The sequence below is a fragment of the Dermochelys coriacea genome, chromosome 9 (genome assembly GCF_009764565.3).
Source record: "Dermochelys coriacea isolate rDerCor1 chromosome 9, rDerCor1.pri.v4, whole genome shotgun sequence".
Classification (NCBI taxonomy): Eukaryota; Metazoa; Chordata; order Testudines; family Dermochelyidae; genus Dermochelys; species Dermochelys coriacea.
This window is the reverse complement of record NC_050076.1, coordinates 57811382-57831789: the sequence shown is the minus strand read 5'-3', so window position 1 is coordinate 57831789 and position 20408 is coordinate 57811382. Positions and strand designations below refer to the sequence as shown.

The 20408-nt window shown below is 44.1% G+C and overlaps 2 protein-coding genes across 7 annotated transcripts in view; one reads left to right on the top strand and one right to left on the bottom strand.

Moving 5' to 3' along the window:
* Positions 1–6723: 6723 nt before the first annotated feature.
* On the bottom strand, positions 6724–16034 carry LOC119861541. 2 transcript variants are annotated; one of them, XM_038416788.2, is made up of 2 exons: positions 15898–16034; positions 6724–8296 (listed from the first exon to the last, which is right to left on the bottom strand). In XM_038416788.2, the coding sequence occupies exon 2, from the start codon at positions 8261–8263 to the stop codon at positions 7439–7441; it is 825 nt and encodes a 274-aa protein (XP_038272716.1). In that variant the 5' UTR covers positions 8264–8296; positions 15898–16034; the 3' UTR covers positions 6724–7438. The 2 variants fall into 2 exon arrangements, with proteins under 2 accessions (XP_038272716.1, XP_043347594.1); XM_043491659.1 differs by lacking the exon at positions 15898–16034 and adding an exon at positions 15749–15840.
* SCLY (selenocysteine lyase) overlaps positions 15328–20408 on the top strand; it is a 26964-nt gene continuing 21883 nt past the window's right edge. For 2 of the 5 annotated variants that reach the window (XM_043491649.1, XM_043491644.1), the window contains exon 1: positions 16060–16185. The gene's annotated coding sequence lies outside the window, so the exon portion shown is untranslated. Of the gene's footprint in view, positions 15353–16015; positions 16186–16276; positions 16647–17359; positions 17576–20408 lie in introns of those variants that run through there. The other 3 variants (XM_038416783.2, XM_043491645.1, XM_038416784.2) reach the window with 3 other exon arrangements.

Sequence of the window (20408 nt, the reverse complement as noted above, 5' to 3'; positions counted from 1 at the left end):
CTATTTTATATGCTTTAAAGCTTGACTCTTGTCAGTGCTCTAACATCCAAATGGTTAACCAGATTGCTTCTAAATTTGGTGTGCCTCATGCAGGCAGGGGGGCAGCATTAGTGATCCAAAATTTGGGGCTGTTTGCCCAAAGTATTCCGAGTTATAGGCCCCTACCAAAAATCAGTTCCCTTATGCTGCCTTATACTGTTAAACTGAGAGGTATAAATGACTAGATCAGTGGTTTTCAGCCTATTTACCATTATGGGCCACATATGCAGCTCTCAAGCATTATGTGGGTCATATCCACATTATATATATTATATCTTTATGGCCTTGAGGATGTCATATGGGCTGCAAGCAGCCCACAGTTTGAGAACCACTGGATTAGATGAATCACAGAGCTCACCGAGAATGTTGGTTATGAACTCGCCCTTCAATTAACAGAACTAAGGACAAGTGTCTCACAAGCCCCCACCTAAGACAAAAGGAGTTTTGCATTAAGTGGCTAAAAGATACTAGCATTTGTGAGTCTTGGGGGCAGTTTTATTTTGAGAGAAATGTATTTGGAGAAGAAAAATTAGAGACATGTATGCTTCTCCATGGGGAGGAATATTAGGGGGTAGAACAGTAGCAGAATAAGGGGAGAGAGGAGGGAGTTATGGGGAGGGGAATCAATGGGAATGGATTGTAGGGAAAAGAACTTAAGAATGGCCATACTGAGTCAGACCAAAAGTCCATCTAGCCCAGTGTCCTGTCTTCTGACAGTGACCAATGCCAGATGCCCCAGAGGGAATGAACAGAACAGGTTATCATCAAGTGATCCACTCTCTGTCGCTCATTCTCAGCTTCTGGCAAACAGAGGCTAGAGACACCATCCTGCCCATCCTGGTTAATAACCATTGATAGACCTATCCTCCATGAATTCATCTAGTTCTTTTTTGAACCCCGTGATAATCTTAACCTTCACAACATTCCCGGGCAAAGAGTTCCACTGCTTGACTGTGCATTGTGTGAAGAAATAATTCCTTTTGTTTGTTTTAAACCTGCTGCCAATTAATTTCATTTGGTGACCCCTAGTTCTTGTGTTATGAGAAGGCATAAATAACACTTCCTTATTTACTTTCTTCACATCAGTCACTATTTTATAGGCCTCAATTATATCCTCACTTAGTCATCTCTTTTCCAAGCTGAAAAGTCCCAGTCTTATTCCTCTCTCCTCATACGGAAGCCATTTCATACCCCTAATCATTTTTGTTGCCCTTTTTTAAATCCAATAAATCTTTTTTTAGAGATGGGGTGACCACATCTGCATGTACTGTTACCATGGATTTATATAAAGGGAATATGAGCTTTTTCTGTCTTATCTATCATTTTGCTAATGATTCCCAGCATTTTGTTCGTTTTTTTTTTGACTGTCGCTGCACATTGAGTGAATGTTTTCAGAGAACTATTCACAATATCACCAAGATCTCTTGCGTGGTAATAGTTAATTTAGACGCCATCATTTATATGTATAGTTGGGATTATGTTTTCCAATGTGCATTACTTCGCATTTATCAGCATTAAATTTCATCTGCTAGTTTGTTGCCTAGGCACCTAGTTTTGAGAGATCCTTTTGTAGTTCTTCGCAGTCTGCCTGGGACTTAAATATCTTGAAAAGAAAAGGACTCACAAGTACTCCTTTTCTTTTTGCAAATACAGACTAACTCAGCTGCTACTCTTAACTATGTGAGTAATTTTGTATTGTCTGCAAATTTTGCCACCTCACTGTTTACCCCTTTTTCCAGATCATTTATGAATATGTTGAATAGGACTGGTCCCAGTACAGACCCCTGGGGGACTATTTACCTCTCTCCATTCTGAAAACTGACTATTTATTCCTACCCTTTGTTTCCTATCTTTTAACCAGTTACCAATCCATGAGAGGACCTTCCCTCTTATCCCATGACAGCTTACTTTGTTGAAGAGCTGTTGGTGAGAGGCCTTGTCAAAGGCTTTCTGAAAATCCACTGGATCCCCCGTGTCCACGAGCTTGTTGATCCCTCAAAGAATTCTAACAGATTGGTGAGGCATGATTTCCCTTTATAAAAACCACGTTGACTCTTCCCCAACAAATTATGTTCAACTATGTGTCTGACAATTTTGTTCTTTACTATAGTTTCAACCAGTTTGCCCAGCATGAAAGTTAGGTTTACTGGCCTGTAATTGCTGGGATCGCCTCCAGAGCCCTTTTTAAAAATTGGTGTAAGAGTAGCAGCCATGTTAGGCTGTATTCACAAAAAGAAAAGGAGTACTTGTGGAACCTTAGAGACTAACAAATTGATTAGAGCATAAGCTTTCGTGAGCTACAGCTCACTTCATCGGATGCATGAAGTGAGCTGTAGCTCACGAAAGCTTATGCTCTAATCAATTTGTTAGTCTCTAAGGTGCCACAAGTACTCCTTTTCTTTTTTTAAAAATTGGCATCACATTAGCTATCCTCCAGTCATTTGGTACAGAAGCTGATTTAAATGATAGGTTACAGACTACAATTAGTATCCTGCAATTTCACATGCGAGTTCCTTCAAAACTCTTGGGTGAATACCATCTGGTCCTGGTGATTTTTTACTGTTTAGTTTATCAATTTGTTCCAAAACCTCCTCTAATGACACCTCAATCTGGGACAGTTCCTCAGATTTGTCACCTAAAAAGAATGGCTCAGGTTTGGGAATCTCCCTCATATCCTCAGCCATGAAAACCGATGCAAAGAATTCATTTACAGTAGTTTCTCTGCAATGGCCTTATTGTCTTTGAGTACTTCTTTAGCATCTTGATCGTCTAGTGGCCCCACTGGTTGTTTAGCAAGCTTTCTGCTTGTGTTGTACATTTTTTTTTATATTTGGCTAGCTGTTCTTCAAGTTGTTTTTTGGCCTTCCTAATTATATTTTTACTCTTCCTTTGCCAGAGTTTATGCTCCTTTCTATTTTCCTCACTAGGATTTAACTTCCACTTTTTAAAGGATCCTTTTTTGCCTCTCACTGCTTGTTTTATTTTGTTGTTTAGCTATGGAGGCACTTTTTTGGTTCTCTATGTTTTTTAATTTGGGGTATACATTTAAGTTGAGCCTCTATTATGGTGTCTTTAAAAAGCTTCCATGCAACTTACAGGGATTTCACTTTTGGCGCTGTACTTTTTAATTTCTGTTTAACTTCCTCATTTTTGTGTAGTTCCTCTTTCTGAACTTAACTTTCTCCTGGCGACAACGTGTGGCTACACTGTGTGCCTTACAACAGTGTGGTTGTAGCAGCACTGCTGTGCCATTATAAGGTACGTAGTGTAGACATAGCCACACCCCCACCTTTCCCAGTTCCTAGGGCTCAGGACAAAAGGTGCACCTACTTTTATCTAGTTCCTAGGGCTTGGGGTGTAATCTTCTGTGGGGCCTTTTACCAGTGAAAGAGCCTTACACATTAATATACTTAACTTCCATTTATTAACAGTTACCAAAACACAAGACACTTGCCAAGCATACAATGCTCAAAACTCCCAGTAAGGCAGACAAACTTTTCTTGGTGGCCAGTCAAGATTAGATCGTCCTGGGCTTCAGCACAGTATGATTGGCAGGATGCTGAGGTCTGGCAACTCTGATCTTGGGCTGTGTCCTGGAGTTAGGTTCCAAAGAACTTCCTTTTGGACCCCAGTTTAAATAGTTAAAACCTGGGTCCTACTAAGCTGTACCTTAACCAATAATTTTAAACTGAAGTACTACAAAACCATATTTTTCACCAATCCTAGACCATTATGAAACAATTCTTCAATTAGACCCCACTGCCTTAGTTGAATTAAATTTTGACAAAAACAAATTAAAGAGGCAGTGATAACTATAGGTAAACAAATTGAAGTATTACAAATTAAAGAACATACAAAAGCAATCAATGGTATCTTTTCAACCAAAACTTCTGGTAAGTGGTTTTGCCAAACAGACTGTTATCTTGCAAAGCTCTTTTTACACATTTTAAGATTTGTCTGTTGGGTCACTATTGGTGCTATTAGGGCATAGATGCTTCTTAACAACCTATTATTTTGGTGCAGTTTAGATGGGACATCATGTGACTCCCTGCTTCTTAGCCCTCATGGCTGCTGCTGCTTACTGCAGAAAACTCTTTGCCTGCAACAATCACTCTATATCTGACCTCTCAGTTCTCCGATCAAAGGAAACTTGCAAAACCCCTTGAATAGAGCCTGGGAACTTAAATTCATAACTTAGCTAGACACTCAAAATCATAGACAATAAAAACACTGGGTTTATGCCTCATTACAACAATTTGTAACCCACTAACTCTGTCCTATGACTGCGGAGGTGCTAACTGCAAACTTCACTTTGAATAGTCTCTTTGCAACATGTGTTAACTCATCTGCTCCACCTTGTCTTTAGGTAAAAGAAAAGGAGTACTTGTGGCACCTTAGAGACTACTCTAAGGTGCCACAAGTACTCCTTTTCTTTTTGTGAATACAGACTAACACGGCTGCTACTCTGAAACTTGTCTTTAGCTGTGACACTGAAGGCAAGTCTACAGTTAAAAGGCTGCATTGGTGCAGCTGCACCACTGTAGCGCTTTAATGAAGACACAGTGGTTTTCAAACTTTTTTTCTGGCAATCCAATTGAAGAAAATTGTTGATGCCCGCGACCCAACAGAGCTGGGGATAAGGGGTGGGAGGGGCTCAGGGGCAGAGGGTTGGGGTGCAGGGGTGAAGGCTGTGGGGTGGGACTAGGGATGAGGGGGGCTCAGGGATAGGGGTAGGAGTGTGGGAGAAGGTCAGGGCTCTGGGGTGGGGCTGGAGATGAGGGGTTTGGGGGAGCTCCAGGCTGGGGTAGGGGATTGGGGCACGGGCTTACCTCGGGCGGCTCCCGGGCAGCAGGGATGCTAAGGCAGGCTTCCTGCCTGTCCTGGCACCGCAGATGACACGGCACCCTGGAAGCAGCCAGCAGCAGGTCCGGCTGCTAGGCAGAGGCACCCAAGAGGCTCTCGCTTGCAGGCACACACACACACCCCAGCTCCCATTGGGTGGGAACTGGCCAATGGGAGTGCCAGAGCCAGAGCTCAGGGTGGGGACAGTGTGCAGAGCTCTGTGGCCCCCCTGCTTAGGATTCGGACCTACTGCCGGCCGCTTCCGGGGTGCGGCACGGTGTCAGAACAGGTAGGGACTAGCCTGCCTTAGCCGGGCAGTACTGCCGACAGGACTTTTAACTGCCCAGTCAGCGGTGCTAACCAGAACCGCTGTGACCCAGTGCCTTACATTCTGCAACCCAATACTGGGTCACGCTTTGAAAACCACTGCTCTAAGCTGACAGGAGAGAGCTCACTGGTTGGTGGTGTAGTTAATCCACCTCCGAACCAACATAGTGCTATCTACATGGTGGGTTAAGTTGGTATAACTATGTCGCTCAGGGGTATGAAAATGTGGATTTTCACACCCCTGAGCAACATATTTATACCGATATAGGTCCGTAGTGTAGACCAGACCTGAGTACCTTTGCCTGACCTGAAGAAGAGCTCTGTATAAGAGCAAAAGCTTGTCTCTTTCACCAACTGAAGCTGGTCCAATAAACAATATTACCTCACCCACCTTGTCCCTCTAATATCCTGGGACCAACATGGCTATAGCAGGCAAAATGATAACTAATTGACATATATGATAATTATTGTGATGTAAGTGAGTAATAAACCAATTAGCAGTGGGAATCCTCAAGAGAAATGGGGTTAAAAATACAGATAAGGAAAAGATGTCAAAACCATTAGAAATATGCATAAGATAAAGTGGGTGTTAGCATAACAAAATAGTCATTGAGTGCTCAGAGATGCCAGGATAATGAACACATACTGACTCTTGGGTATCTCCTCAAAGGATGGTGTAAAAAATGCAAGCGCTGGACATCTGGCAGTATCTTTCTATTCTCTGCTCTATTTTTTTGCCTGGCTAGCTAATAAAATTATGTAATGAAAGAGTAGTGTGATGTTCCTGCTGTGTATTTTGGGATCCTCATTCTGATGACAAGTTCTCTACACTAGCTGATCTTGGGGCTGACCCCTCCCAGACCACTATATTTTAAATCTGTGGAGATTAACAAATTAAGCTACAAACTACCAAGGAAACTGGAGGACTCTCTCGAGGTCTCCAAATTAAGACTGGATGCCTTTTTGGAAGATACACTTTAGTCAAGTTATTGGGCTCTGTACAAGGGTAACTGGGTAAAATTTAATGGCCTGTGATTTACAAGGGGTTAGATTAGATGATCTAATGGTCCCTTCTAGCCTTAACCTCTACAAACTAGGAACATCATCAAAGCACCATACAACAGTGTTAAAAATCATATTCAAAACCACACTGGGTTTCTGTTTAATACATTTCAGTTTACATCACTTGCTGTATTTGTAGTGTGAAGTAGGTCTCACAGCAGGGATTGAAAATCATACTGTTCCAAAATCTAAGACTGGCCACATTTGGTCCCAGCCCAGCGCTCAAGCAGTGCTGCTGCTGTTAGTGCCCAGTGACTGGTTTAAGGTCTTATATATATCTCGGGTCTTGAAGGCAAAAAGTTTAAATGTGGCATGCAAATCATTAAATTTAATTTGCTTTTAAACTTTGTTAATGACAAAGTAAAAACTATGTTTACTGAAATGAGTTTGGTTAACATTTTGGAATAAATCCTTAAGGGACCTCAGCAGTTATTTATGTGAAAGTTAACCAAGTAACCGATAAGAAACTAAGTATATTATTCAGAGAGGCAGACAGTTGCATCCTTTGAGGGAGAGAGATAATGTAGATACATATACCTGAGCCTGAGAGGCAAGGCCATTCAGAATACCTCCTTCACAATACCAGCAGTAGTTCTTTATTCCATATGAATTTGAAATGCAACATTAAAACTACTAATTTAAGTAGGTACTCCCTGGGAGTGGGATTCCAAAGCAGACGAAGGACAAAGATAATTAGTCCCAATTCTAAAAGGTGCTGAGCATCCTCAATTCCCACTGAAATTAATGGGAGTTGTGACTGCTCAGCATCTATACTTTAAATTAGCTTTATCAACAATTTTGTATTACTTCCCAGTAGTCAACTAGAGTCCTGTCAACACTATTGGCCCACCATTGCTATCACTAGTAGAGCTGCAATGGTGGGAGTTTCCGCCCAAAAAAGTCTAGTATAGACAGGGCCTTAGATGAAGAGACTTGTTCTGCTCCATAACCTCCAGATCTCTAAGCCTTCATATCATTAGTTAATGACTTTTTTCATTTGGAGTTCATATCTCCTTACTCCAATGCTCTTCCCTCCAAGGTGGATGTTTCTGAATGTTGTTAGAGTATCTACATCAGTGACTTCCAAATGATCATGGTATTTCAAGATCTCCTAGACATTTTGTTGCTAACTTCTACAACAATAGCCTCAGCTTGAGACTGACATGTACTAGCAGTTTTTAAACTTGTCAACTGTCTCATAGAACCCAGGCCTAACTTTCCTGATGCTTATACGTATATGTTGACACTCAAGAGGCATACTATCACCAGCTGATGCTGGTGAGCTGGCAGTCCACGTAGAATACAGACGCTTTCTTTTCTCCTTAGATGAAAAATCTGGAACACCTTCATCCTCCTCCTCTGATTTCTCATCAGTTTTGTAAGTCTTTTCTTTGACTTCACTTGCTTCTTTTTTTTCTGAAATTTTTCTCAAGTGCTCCAAGCACTGGAGTTTTCTTCTTTCCATCATCTTAATTTCGTTCTTGTCCATGAAATCTTTATGGTACATTTTTCTTTCATTTCTTTGATCTTCAAGAAATTTCCACTCAATGTCTGTCATTTTTATACCACTGTATTTTTCCATCTCATTTCTTATTACTGTGTCTGTACAAAATATGTCAAAGAGCTGTTCTGAACTCCTGTTGAATGTGTCTGCCTTTTCTGTAAATGACTGATTTTGTCTCTGCTTTCTGGTTTGATAGAGTTTTGTGAATTCCTCATACATTTTGAGAATATTAGTCTTTATATTTTTTGTTGCTATGGTGTGTAAGTTGCAAAACAGCCAGTGTTCCTGCAGAAGTTCAGCAAGCAATTGAGCTGCATCTTCTTTTGACTGTTGTGCTTGCCCAACTCTTTTGGGTTGCAACAGATACAACATGTTCTGAATGACATCCTTATTTGTAGGCAGAATTCCTTGGGAAAATTCTGATGACTCTACATAGTCAATGTTTCTTAGAGTTTTCTTTGCATTAGACCCCATATCCAACGGCTCCATCACTATTCCTTAGTGTCTTGTAATTTTGACAACCTGAAAGTAAAATGAAACTCAAAATTAGATTTTTGCAGCAAGAACAAACATCAGAGCAGGCTGAGAAAAGGACAAAGTTTACATGAAAAAAGACATTCTAAGATATTATGGTATACATGGATACTGTTGGATAGCTACTCTCTTAGATCAGTCCATCTAGATGTCTGCACAATGAAACTGTCCTGCTGGTCTAACTTCTTTATATAATGTTAATATTTATTATTTGGTTAGTTTTGTCACTTTTGACTGAATTTCTTAAATATTAGCTTTTCTATATTACAAATGCTCAATCCATTGTGCTTCAACTTTTGAAGCACAAAGAACTGTGTGCGTCCACACTAGCCACTCTGAAACAGTCTAAGCTTTAACCTGCATCCACACTAGGGCTGCCTTAAACTGATGCATGTGTAGAGTGGATGGGCCGTCATCTCAAAGAAGATAGTGAAGGAGAAATAGAGCTTAGGAACAGGTTTGCAGAGTTGGAAAATGAAGGGGCTCAGCAGGTAGTCGCTGAAGGTGGAAGGGTAAGGAAGAAGAGAAGAGAGGCTAGCCCTATAGAAAAAGGGGAAGAGTCAAGGGAGACTACACCAAATATGAGCCCCAGGAGGATACAGGATGGGTTGAAGAGGATTGTAAGGGAAAATAGGAATGGAAAGAACTTGCAGCCAGAGGGAACAGGGGAGAGACTGGAGAATAGCACTGTCACCAGGAAAAGGCAGGTCTATGTGATCGGGGACTCTTTATTGAGAAGAATAGACAGGCCTGTAACTAGAGCTGATCCTGAGAATAGAAGGGTGTGCTGTCTTCCGGGTGCTAAGATACGGGATGTAGACCTGAGGTTGAAAAGGATCCTCAAGGGAGCGGGAAAGAATCCCCTAATTATCCTTCATGTGGGAACAAATGATACAGCCAGATTCTCGCTGGAAAGTATCAAGGGAGACTATGCTAGGCTGGGGAAGACGCTTAAGGAAATTGAGGCTCAGGTGATCTTTAGCGGGATCCTTCCTGTTCCTAGAGAAGGGCAACAAAGGTGTGACAAGATTATGACTGTCAACAGATGGCTTAGGCAGTGGTGCTATAAGGAGGGCTTTGGGATGTATGGCCACTGGGAGGCATTCATGGACAGAGGTCAGTTCTCTCGGGATGGACTTCATCTGAGTAGGGAAGGAAATAGACTTCTAGGATCGAGGCTGGCACAACTGATAAAGAGAGCTTTAAACTAGGAACTGGGGGGAGATGGATGGGAGATGTCCAGAAAATCTCCACGCCAGATTTTAGCATTGAGAGGGAAGAAGATGAAGTAAGAAAGGATACAGCCATGGGTAGGAGAATGTATATAAGGAGCGAGGACGGTGTGGATACTAGTCTAATAGGTTATACTGGCTGTAGAATGACTGTGCCTAATAGGGTACAAAATGTGAGCGAGGCCAAACAGCAAAAATTAAGATGTTTATACACCAATGCGAGGAGTCTAGGTAACAAAATGGAGGAACTAGAGCTACTGGTGCAGGAAGTGAAACCAGATATTATAGGGATAACAGAAACATGGTGGAATAGTAGTCATGACTGGACTACAGGTATTGAAGGGTATGTGCTGTTTAGGAAAGACAGAAACAAAGGTAAAGGGGGTGGAGTAGCATTGTATATCAACGATGAGTTAGAATGTAAAGAAATAAGAAGCGATGCAATGGATAAGACAGAGTCTGTCTGGGCAAAAATTACATTGGGGAAGAAAACTAGTAAAGCCTCTCCTGCGATAGTGCTTGGGGTGTGCTATAGACCTCCGGGATCTAATTTGGTTATGGATAGAGCCCTTTTTAATGTCTTTAATAAAGTAAATACTAATGGAAACTGCGTGATCATGGGAGACTTTAACTTCCCAGATATAGACTGGAGGACCAGTGCTAGTAATAATAATAGGGCTCAGATTTTCCTAGATGCGATAGCTGATGGATTCCTTCATCAAGTAGTTGCTGAACCGACTAGAGGGGATGCCATTTTAGATTTAATTTTGGTGAGTAGCGAGGACCTCATAGAAGAAATGGTTGTAGGGGACAATCTTGGCTCAAGTGATCATGAGCTAATTCAGTTCAAACTAAATGGAAGGATTAACAAAAATAAATCTGCGACTAGGGTTTTTGATTTCAAAAGGGCTGACTTTCAAAAATTAAGGCAATTAGTTAGGGAAGTGGATTGGACTGAAGAACTTATGGATCTAAAGGCAGTTGAGGCCTGGGATTACTTTAAATCAAAACTGCAGAAGCTATCGGAAGCCTGTATCCCAAGAAAGGGGAAAAAATTCATAGGAAGGAGTTGTAGACCAAGCTGGATGAGCAAGCATCTTAGAGAGGTGATTATGAAGAAGCAGAAAGCATACAGGGAGTGGAAGATGGGAGGGATCAGCAAGGAAAGCTACCTAATTGAGGTCAGAAGATGTAGGGATAAAGTCAGAGAGGCTAAAAGTCGAGTAGAGTTGGACCTTGCAAAGGGAATTAAAACCAATAGTAAAAGGTTCTATAGCCATATAAATAAGAAGAAAACTAAGAAGGAAGAAGTGGGGCCGCTTAACACTGAGGATGGAGCGGAGGTTAAAGATAATCTAGGCATGGCCCAATATCTAAACAAATACTTTGCCTCAGTCTTTAATAAGGCTAAAGAGGATCTTGGGGATAATGGTAGCATGACAAATGGGAAGGAGGATATAGAGGTAGATATTACCATATCAGAGGTAGAAGCGAAACTGAAACAGCTTAATGGGACTAAATCGGGGGGCCCAGATAATCTTCATCCAAGAATATTAAAGGAATTGGCACCTGAAATTGCAAGCCCATTAGCAAGAATTTTTAATGAATCTGTAAACTCAGGAATAGTACCGAATGATTGGAGAATTGCTAATATAGTTCCTATTTTTAAGAAAGGAAAAAAAAGTGATCCAGGTAACTACAGGCCAGTTAGTTTGACATCTGTAGTATGCAAGGTCCTGGAAAAAATTTTGAAGGAGAAATTAGTTAAGGACATTGAAGTCAATGGTAAATGGGACAAAATACAACATGGTTTTACAAAAGGTAGATCGTGCCAAACCAACCTAATCTCCTTTTTTGAAAAAGTAACAGATTTTTTAGATAAAGGAAATGCAGTGGATCTAATTTACCTAGATTTCAGTAAGGCATTTGATACCGTGCCACATGGGGAATTATTAGTTAAATTGGAGAAGATGGGGATCAATATGAACATCAGAAGGTGGATAAGGAATTGGTTAAAGGGGAGACTGCAACGGGTCCTACTGAAAGGCGAACTGTCAGGTTGGAGGGAGGTTACCAGTGGAGTTCCTCAGGGATCGGTTTTGGGACCAATCTTATTTAATCTTTTTGTTACTGACCTTGGCACAAAAAGTGGGAGTGTGCTAATAAAGTTTGCAGATGATACAAAGCTGGGAGGTATTGCCAATTCGGAGAAGGATCGGGATATTATACAGGAGGATCTGGATGACCTTGTAAACTGGAGTAATAGTAATAGGATGAAATTTAATAGTGAGAAGTGTAAGGTTATGCATTTAGGGATTAATAACAAGAATTTTAGTTATCAGTTGGGGACGCATCAATTAGAAGTAACGGAAGAGGAGAAGGACCTTGGAGTATTGGTTGATCATAGGATGACTATGAGCTGCCAATGTGATATGGCTGTGAAAAAAGCTAATGCGGTTTTGGGATGCATCAGGAGAGGCATTTCCAGTAGGGATAAGGAGGTTTTAGTACCGTTATACAAGGCACTGGTGAGACCTCACCTAGAATACTGTGTGCAGTTCTGGTCTCTCATGTTTAGAAAGGATGAATTCAAACTGGAGCAGGTACAGAGAAGGGCTACTAGGATGATCCGAGGAATGGAAAACTTGTCTTATGAAAGGAGACTTAAGGAGCTTGGCTTGTTTAGCCTAACTAAAAGAAGGTTGAGGGGAGATATGATTGCTCTCTATAAATATATCAGAGGGATAAATATAGGAGAGGGAGAGGAATTATTTAAGCTCAGCACCAATGTGGACACAAGAACAAATGGGTATAAACTGGCCACCAGGAAGTTTAGACTTGAAATCAGACGAAGGTTTTTAACCATCAGAGGAGTGAAGTTTTGGAATAACCTTCCAAGGGAAGCAGTGGGGGCAAAAGATCTATCTGGTTTTAAGATTCTACTCGATAAGTTTATGGAGGAGATGGTATGATGGGATAATGGGATTTTGGTAAGTAATTGATCTTTAAATATTCAGGGTAAATAGGCCAAATCCCCTGAGATGGGATATTAGATGGATGGGATCTGATTTACTATAGAAAATTCTTTCCTGGGTATCTGGCTGGTGAATCTTGCCCATGTGCTCAGGGTTTGGCTGATTGCTATGTTTGGGGTCGGGAGGGAGTTTTCCTCCAGGGCAGATTGGAGAGGCCCTGGAGGTTTTTTTGCCTTCCTCTGTAGCATGGGGCATGGTTGACTGGAGGGAGGCTTCTCTGCTCCTTGAAGTTTTGAACCATGATTTGAGGACTTCAATAGCTCAGACATGGGTGAGGTTTTTCATAGGAGTGGTGGGTGACATTCTGTGGCCTGCGCTGTGCAGGAGGTCAGACTAGATGATCAGAGTGGTCCCTTCTGACCTTAGTATCTATGAATCTATAAGATCCAACCTCCTCACCCCACCCTTTAAAATGCATCCTGGCCACATCATCCAACAACTGCCCCTAAAATATCCAATCCCCCTATAAACCTCAAAATACCCACAGAATCTGGTGCTGAACACTCTACAGCTGGGGTGGGGAAACTTTTTGGCCCGAGAGCCACATCAGGGTTGCAAAACTGTATGGAGGGCCGGGTAGGAAAGCCTGTGCCTCCCCAAACAGCCTGAACCTCGCGCCCTCTCTGCCCACTGACTGCCCTCTTCAGAACTTCCAACACATCCAAGCCGCCCTGCTCCTTGTCCCCTGACTGCCCCCTGGGACCTCCTACCCTTATCCAAACCCCCCCCCCCCGCCATGCTGCTCAGAGCAGCAGGACTAGCAGCTGCACCACCCAGCTGGAGTCAGCTGTGCTACCCATGCAACAGCATGGGAGGGGAGACAGCAGGGGAAGGCCAGGGGCTAGCCTCCCTGGCCGGGAGCTCAAGGGCTGGGCAGGATGGTCCCATGGGCCACATGTGGCCCGCGGGTCATAGTTTGCCCACCTCTGCTCTACAGTGACACTGTTGAATCCTTTGCAAAAAATTATTCATCATCAAAAGAGGATGTTGCTTTGTTGGACCTGAACAGCTCTGACAAAGCAGAGCCCTAACAAGGCACTTTCTTTTGGACTGGGGGGGGGGAGGGGAGAAAGACTACTGCTGTCAATGGAATCCAAGCATCTGCATTATTTGGTTCATCAGCTGTAAGTCATGATTTGGCACCTGTACTTGCAGCTGGTGAGCCACAGTTGGCTCAGTTTGGGACATCTGGTGGCCAGGACAAGAGGTATGAAGTGGGGACAGGGCATTTCAGGGATGAGGGTTAATGGGGTGGTTCATGGGCAGAGGGGAACATTTAACAGGAGACTGTATACTCTGGAGGCCATTGCTAGGAGGGGGACCTCTGTGTGTGTATATAAACCTCCCCACTGTATTTTCCACCAGATGCATCCGATGAAGTGAGCTGTAGCTCACAAAAGCTTATGCTCAAATAAATTTGTTAGTCTCTAAGGTGCCACAAGTCCTCCTTTTCTTTTTGCGAATACAGACTAACACAGCTGCTACTCTGAAACCTCTCAGAGGGAAATGTGTCAGAAGTTCACAGTTGGATTATTAGCTTAGAATGTGTCTATGCAGGAACCCTTAGTTGAACATGGAGCATTTGGAGGGAGTAATCATGAGTGGGGCCCCATTTCTGGGGAGAGTACTCTTAGGAGGTCGTGGTTTGAAAGGGGACTCTTAGCTGGCAACTTAGGAGGCTCACTGGCCGAAGGGCCTGTAAGCTCTAAGCTGTGTCAGTCAGTAATGCACAATTGTGCCAATGTTCATGCTGGATTGATCCCCAACTGATTGAAGTATTACCCCTAAAAATTTCAGACAGAGCATTATCTAATTGTTACATAACACTGGTTGATGCACTTCTGTACATGGACACAAGGTGCTTTTCACTTTATTAACGGGGAATAATCTACATTAACCCTGGTACATTTTTTAAAGGTGACAAAACCCATGTGTGGGGTAGGGTTACCAACTTTCTACTCGCACAAAACCAAACAGCCTTGCCCCGCCCCCTACGCTGCCCCTCCTCTGAGGCCCAACTTCCGCTCCCTCCGTCACTCACTCTCCCCACCCTCACTCACTTGCTCATTTTCACTGGGCTGGCTCAGGGGGTTGGAAGGGGGTGAGGGCTCCATCTGAGGGTGCAGGCTCTGAGGTGGGGCCAGAAATGAAGAGTTTGGGGTGTGGGAGGGGGCTCTGGGCTGAGGCAGTAGGTTGGGACGTGGGAGGGGGTGAGGACTCCAGCTGGGGGTGTGGACTCTGGGCTGGGGCTGGGGATGAGTGGTTTGGAGTGCAATCCGGGTTGGGAAGGGAAGGAGCCAAACAGTTTGGATATGGGAGGGGGCTCCAGGCTGAGGTGTGGAAGGGCATATGAGCTCTGGGCTGGTGGTGCAGGCTCCAGGGTGGGGCCAGAAATGAGGGGCTCCAGGCTGGGGTGCAGTAGGGGAGAGGGCTCGGGGTGCAGATGGGAGCTCCAGCCTGGGACTGAGAGGTTCAGACAGCGGGAGGGGCAGGGGGTTGAGGAGCTGGCACTTAGGGTAGGGGAAGCGCATGGAGCCCTCTGGCTGCCCCTACACCTAGGAGCTGGGGGGTGGGACATGCTGCTGCTTCTGGGAGCTGGATGGAGCCACGGCAGGCAAGGACCCTGCCTTAGCCCTGCTGCACCACTGATTAGACTTTTAACAGCCCAGTCAGCAGGGTCCCTTTTCAACCAGGCGTTCGAAAACCAGGCACTTGGCAACCCTGGAGGGGGAGGGAGAGAAAGGGTCAGTTGCCCTGGCTTTGGTGGAGCCAGGAGTGTACGTAGGACCTCCTTGCTTCACAAACATTGTTAGTAACTACTGCAATTTTAGTGCAAGTTTTGTGCCTTTTGATGTCCATAAAGCCCCAGCTCCTGGACTCTAATGATTCCACAAGAACCTGCATTCATTACATGCCAAGAACGGTTCTAGAGTGCAAAGCGCAGAGAAAATCTGCCAGCATAACAGGAAGGCACAAAGCCCCGACATTCGGGGGGAAACAAACCCATTTGTTACTAACATCCAGCTCCTGATCTGTGAAGCCTGGGAACTGGCCCTACGGTGGATTGGGTGGGGAGAAGCATAACCCAGGGCCCCTGGAGCAGGAGAGCGCCTCAGGCCGGTCCTATGCCCCTGCCATCCATACCACCCCCGCCCCGGCTGCTCAGCACGGACCCCGGAGGACGCTGTAGGCTCGACGTGCTAAAGCCCCCGAGGTACCTAGGCCCGAGCCGTGTGTTCAGACCCACCCCCTCGGCGCATCTCACCCCATCTCAGAGGAGACTCTGGAGTTTGCGCAGCTGCGGGGAGAGAGGGCTGATTACCTGCGCCAGCCTGGCCGCTCTATGGCCTAAGCCGGAACTGCTGCTCTTGCTGCATCTTCTCCTCCGGCGTCTGCCCGTCTTGTCTTTCCGCCCGGCCCGACTCTATGACCGGGGTGGATAGAGCTTCCGCTCTAACGTACGAGAGCCAGTAACCACAGCCCTGCGATCGGCGCAGGTAAGGGGGAGAGAACTTCGCCAAAAGAGCAGCCCCTGCTCCTAGACAAGACAATGATTGGCCGGTGCCTGGGTATTAACTGTTGGTAACCAATGACCTCTCCCTGAGGGCCAGTGAGTTGATTGGTCAGTGCCTGGGTATTAGTGCTAGTAACCAATGGCTGGTCTCTGAAGCATTGAGTGGGAGGATTCTTGTATGACCCGCTGATGAACCAATACTGAGCTGGTGTCTGAAGGAGAAGTTGGTTGGGTAGAGTTGGACTGAATTAACTGCCCCCTAAATTGGGACCAAGGACTTGCTGCTCCAGGTCTTAACAGTGGGCTCAGCTGGGCATATGCAGCTCTCTCTCACTGCACTGCACTGTGCTCAGACCCCATCTGAAGGCAGGCTTTAACCACTGGTAGCCATATGGCTCGTTGCAGACAGCAGCAGCAGCAGCAGCAGTAGTAGTGGTGTTTGGTATCAGGGCTCTTTTTTCTGTTGCTTGTATTTCAAGGACTTTCCTCATACTCTCAAGCCAGGCATTTGCTGACTATTGCAGCCTGATCCAGCTGGATAATACAGTAGAGCAGAGGTGGGTAAACTATGGCCCATGGGCTACATCTGGCTCGCAGGCCCGTCCTGCCCAGCCCCTGAAATCCTGGCCTGGGAGGCTGTCTCCCACCCCTGCAACCATGCTGCCATGCAGCACAATGCTCTGGGCAGTACAGCTGCAGAGCCTGGCCTGACCTGGTGTTGTGTGGCTGCCTGTCCTGGTGCAGCTGTGCCACCAGCCACCGGTACTCTAGGCAGCGCGGTAAGGGGGCAGGGAGCAGCAGGGGGAGGGTTTGGCAGAGGGCAGGGGAGTTTGGGGGGTGGTCAGGGGTGTGGATATGGGATGGGGCAGTCAGAGGGTGGGGAATGGAGGGGTTGAATGGGGGTAGAAGTCCCAGGGGAGCAGTCAGGAAGAGAGGAGGGGTTGGATGGGGTGGTGGGGGCAGTTAGGGATGGGGGTAGTTAGGAACAAGGGGTCTGGGGGCAGTCAGGGAGAAGGGGTGGCTGGATGGGGCAGGGGTCCCAGAGGGGCAGTCAGGAAGGAGGGGGGGTTGGATGGGGTGGCAGGGGGGCAGTTATGGGTGGATGGTCCGGGGGCAGTCAGGGGACCGAGAGCAGGGGGGTTGGATGGGGCAGGAGTCTCAGGGCGGCCATCGGGGGCAAGAAGCCAGGGGGGGGTCGGATGGGGGAGGTTGGGCCCTGGCTGGTTGGAGAGGCACAGCTTCCCCTAACCTGCCCTCTATACAATTTCAGAAACCCGATGCGGCCTTCAGGCCAAAAAGTTTGCCTGCCCCTGTAGTAGAGCCTCAGAATTATGAACTGACCAGTCAACCATACGTCCCATTTGGAACCAAAAGTATACAATCAGGCAACATGGGGAGAGGCGGAAGCAAATACAGTACAGTACTGCGTTAAATGTAAACGACTAAAAAAGTAAAGGGAAAGTTTTGAAAAATTTGATTTGGCAAGGTAAGGAAACTGTTACTGTGCTTGTTTCATTTAAATTATGATGGTTAAAAGCAGCATTTTTCTTCTGCATAGTAAAGTTTCAAAGCTGTGTGAAGTCAATGTTCAGTTGTAAACTTTTGAACGAACTGTAATGTTTTGTTCAGAGTTACAAATATTTCAGCTTTACGAACAACCTTCATTCCTGAGGTGTTCGTAATTCTGAGGTTCTACTGTATATCTGATGCAATAACTAGGCATGTTTACAGAAGGATAGGATGAGTTTGGAATTAATAAAGACAACTAAAATGACCACTTCTGAAGTTATAAAGTACAAGACACAGAAGCACTAATTACATGAGTCTAGCAGGTAAAACATTAATCACTATCACCACTTACTTGGTGGCTGTAGGGTTTTTTTTTCTTTCTTTTTTTTTTTTTTTTCCCCCTTTGTGTGTCTGTAAAATGTTCTAGGTGTTTAACTCAAAAGGCCTTGGTCTACATTTCACAGAGAAATAAGGATCTTTTAAAACTACTTTTAATTTGCTAAATCTTAGCTGACACACTGCCTGCAGTCTAATTATGGATAGAACCATAAATGTTGATAAAGAAAGGTGAAAATGAGATAAAATGCAAAATCTGAGAAATGCCATAGAAGATTTTCTGTCAGTATTGGAGATAAGACCGCTGCTGTCTTTATGCTTAGATAAGGGAAGCTTTAGTCTCTCTACTGTGGATATGGTTTAATCAATTAATGATAAAAGCCAGTAAAAGAGAAGCAACTACTGATTAAGCAAATAATTAAAACAGCTGTTCATTTTCTCCAATGGAAGAATAAGATGCCACTCAGGGGTTTAAAATTGCCACTTTCAAAGTATTTTCTCTTTTAATATATTTAGTATGGCTCACTGTTCCTATTTAACATGTGATCAATCAGAGAGTTCTCTTCTCATCAGGGCTGTCAAATGACTAAAAAAAAAAATTACAATTAATCGCAAGATTAAAAAAAAGTTACAATTAATTGTACTTTTAATTGCACTGTTAATAATAGAATACCAATTTAAGTTTATTATAAATATTTTGGATGTTTTTCTACATTTTCAAATATATTGATTTTAATTACAACACAGGATACAAAGTGTACAGGGCTCTTTCTACTATTATTTTTTATTATAAATATTTGCACTGTAAAAAAGATAAAAGAAATAGTATTAAGGTTTAAGAATCTGAAGTGCCTTCCAAAATCTGAGAAAGATGAGGTGTGGAATATAATGTCAGAATTCTTAAAAGAGCAACACTCCAATGCAGAAACTAAACCCGAATCACCAAAAAAGAAAATCAACCTTCTGTTGGTGGCATCTGACTCAGATGATGAAAATGAAGGTGCGTAAATCCACACTGCTTTGGTTTGTTATCGAGCAGAACCTGTCATCAGCATGGAATCATGTCCTCTGGAATGGTGATTGAAGCATGAAGGGGCATGGGCAGAGAGTATAATAGGCCAGGGGAGGCTCAGCCTCCTGTGGCGCTGCTGGAGCCACTGGACCTCTGGTTGCGGGGTTTTGGAGGGAAGTTTTTGATTTATTATGCCCCATGCAGGTTCCAGGGCAGCTGAGGAGGTGGTATGTGCTATTCAGCTTCCCAGGTTCATAAGTAATCTCCCTGAACTCCAGGGCATACGAATGTTTAATACATCTGGCACGTAAATACCTTGTAACGCCAGCTACAAAAGTGCCATGTGAACTGTTCTCATTTTCAGATGATGTAATTCAGAAGCAGGCAGCGTTATCTCCCGTAAATGGATATAAACTTGTTTGTCTTAGCGATAGGCTGAACAAGAAATAGATTGACTGGACTTGTAGGCTCTAAAGTTTTCCAATGTTTTGTTTTTGAGTGCAGTTATATTAAAACAAACAAACAAACAAACAAACAAAACCTACGTTTGTAAGTTGCATTTTTACAATAAAGAGATTTCACTATAGTACTTGCAAAAAGAAAAGGAGTACTTGTGGCACCTTAGAGACTAACAAAATTATTTGAGCATAAGCTTTCGTGAGCTACAGCTCACTTCATCCGATGCATTTGGTGGAAAATACAGTGGGGAGATTTATATACATACACAGAGAACATGAAACAATGGGTTTTATCATACACACTGTAAGGAGAGTGATCATTTAAGATGAGCCAGCAGCAGGGCGGGGGGTGAGGAAAGGAGGAAAACCTTTCATGGTGACAAGCAAGGTAGGCCATTTCCAGCAATTAACAAGAACATCTGAGGAACGGGGGGGGGGGGTTGAGTGGGGGGGAGAAATAACATGGGGAAATAGTTTTACTTTGTGTAATGACACATCCATTCCCAGTCTCTATTCAAGCCTAAGTTAATTGTATCCAGTTTGCAAATTAATTCCAATTCAGCAGTCTCTCGTTGGAGTCTGTTTTTGAAATTTTTTTGTTGAAGGATAGCCACTCTCAAGTCTGTAATCGAGTGACCGGAGAGATTGAAGTGTTCTCCAACTAATTTTTGAATGTTATAATTCTTGACGTCTGATTTGTGTCCGTTTATTCTTTTATGTAGAGACTGTCCAGTTTGACCAATGTACATGGCAGAGGGGCATTGTTGGCACATGATGGCATCTATCACATTGGTAGATGCGCAGGTGAACGAGCCTCTGATAGTGTGGCTGATGTGATTAGGCCCTATGATGGTGTCCCCGAATAGATATGTGGACAGAGTTGGCAACGGGCTTTGTTGCAAGGATAGGTTCTGGGTTAGTGGTTCTGTTGTGTGGTTGCTGGTGAGTATTTGCTTCAGGTTGGGGGGCTGTCTGTAAGCAAGGACTGGCCTGTCTCCCAAGAT

Coding starts and splice junctions, on each gene's coding strand:
- LOC119861541 (XM_038416788.2), bottom strand. CDS start 8,263: ATGGAGCCGTTGGATATGGGGTCTAATGCAAAGAAAACTCTAAGAAAC.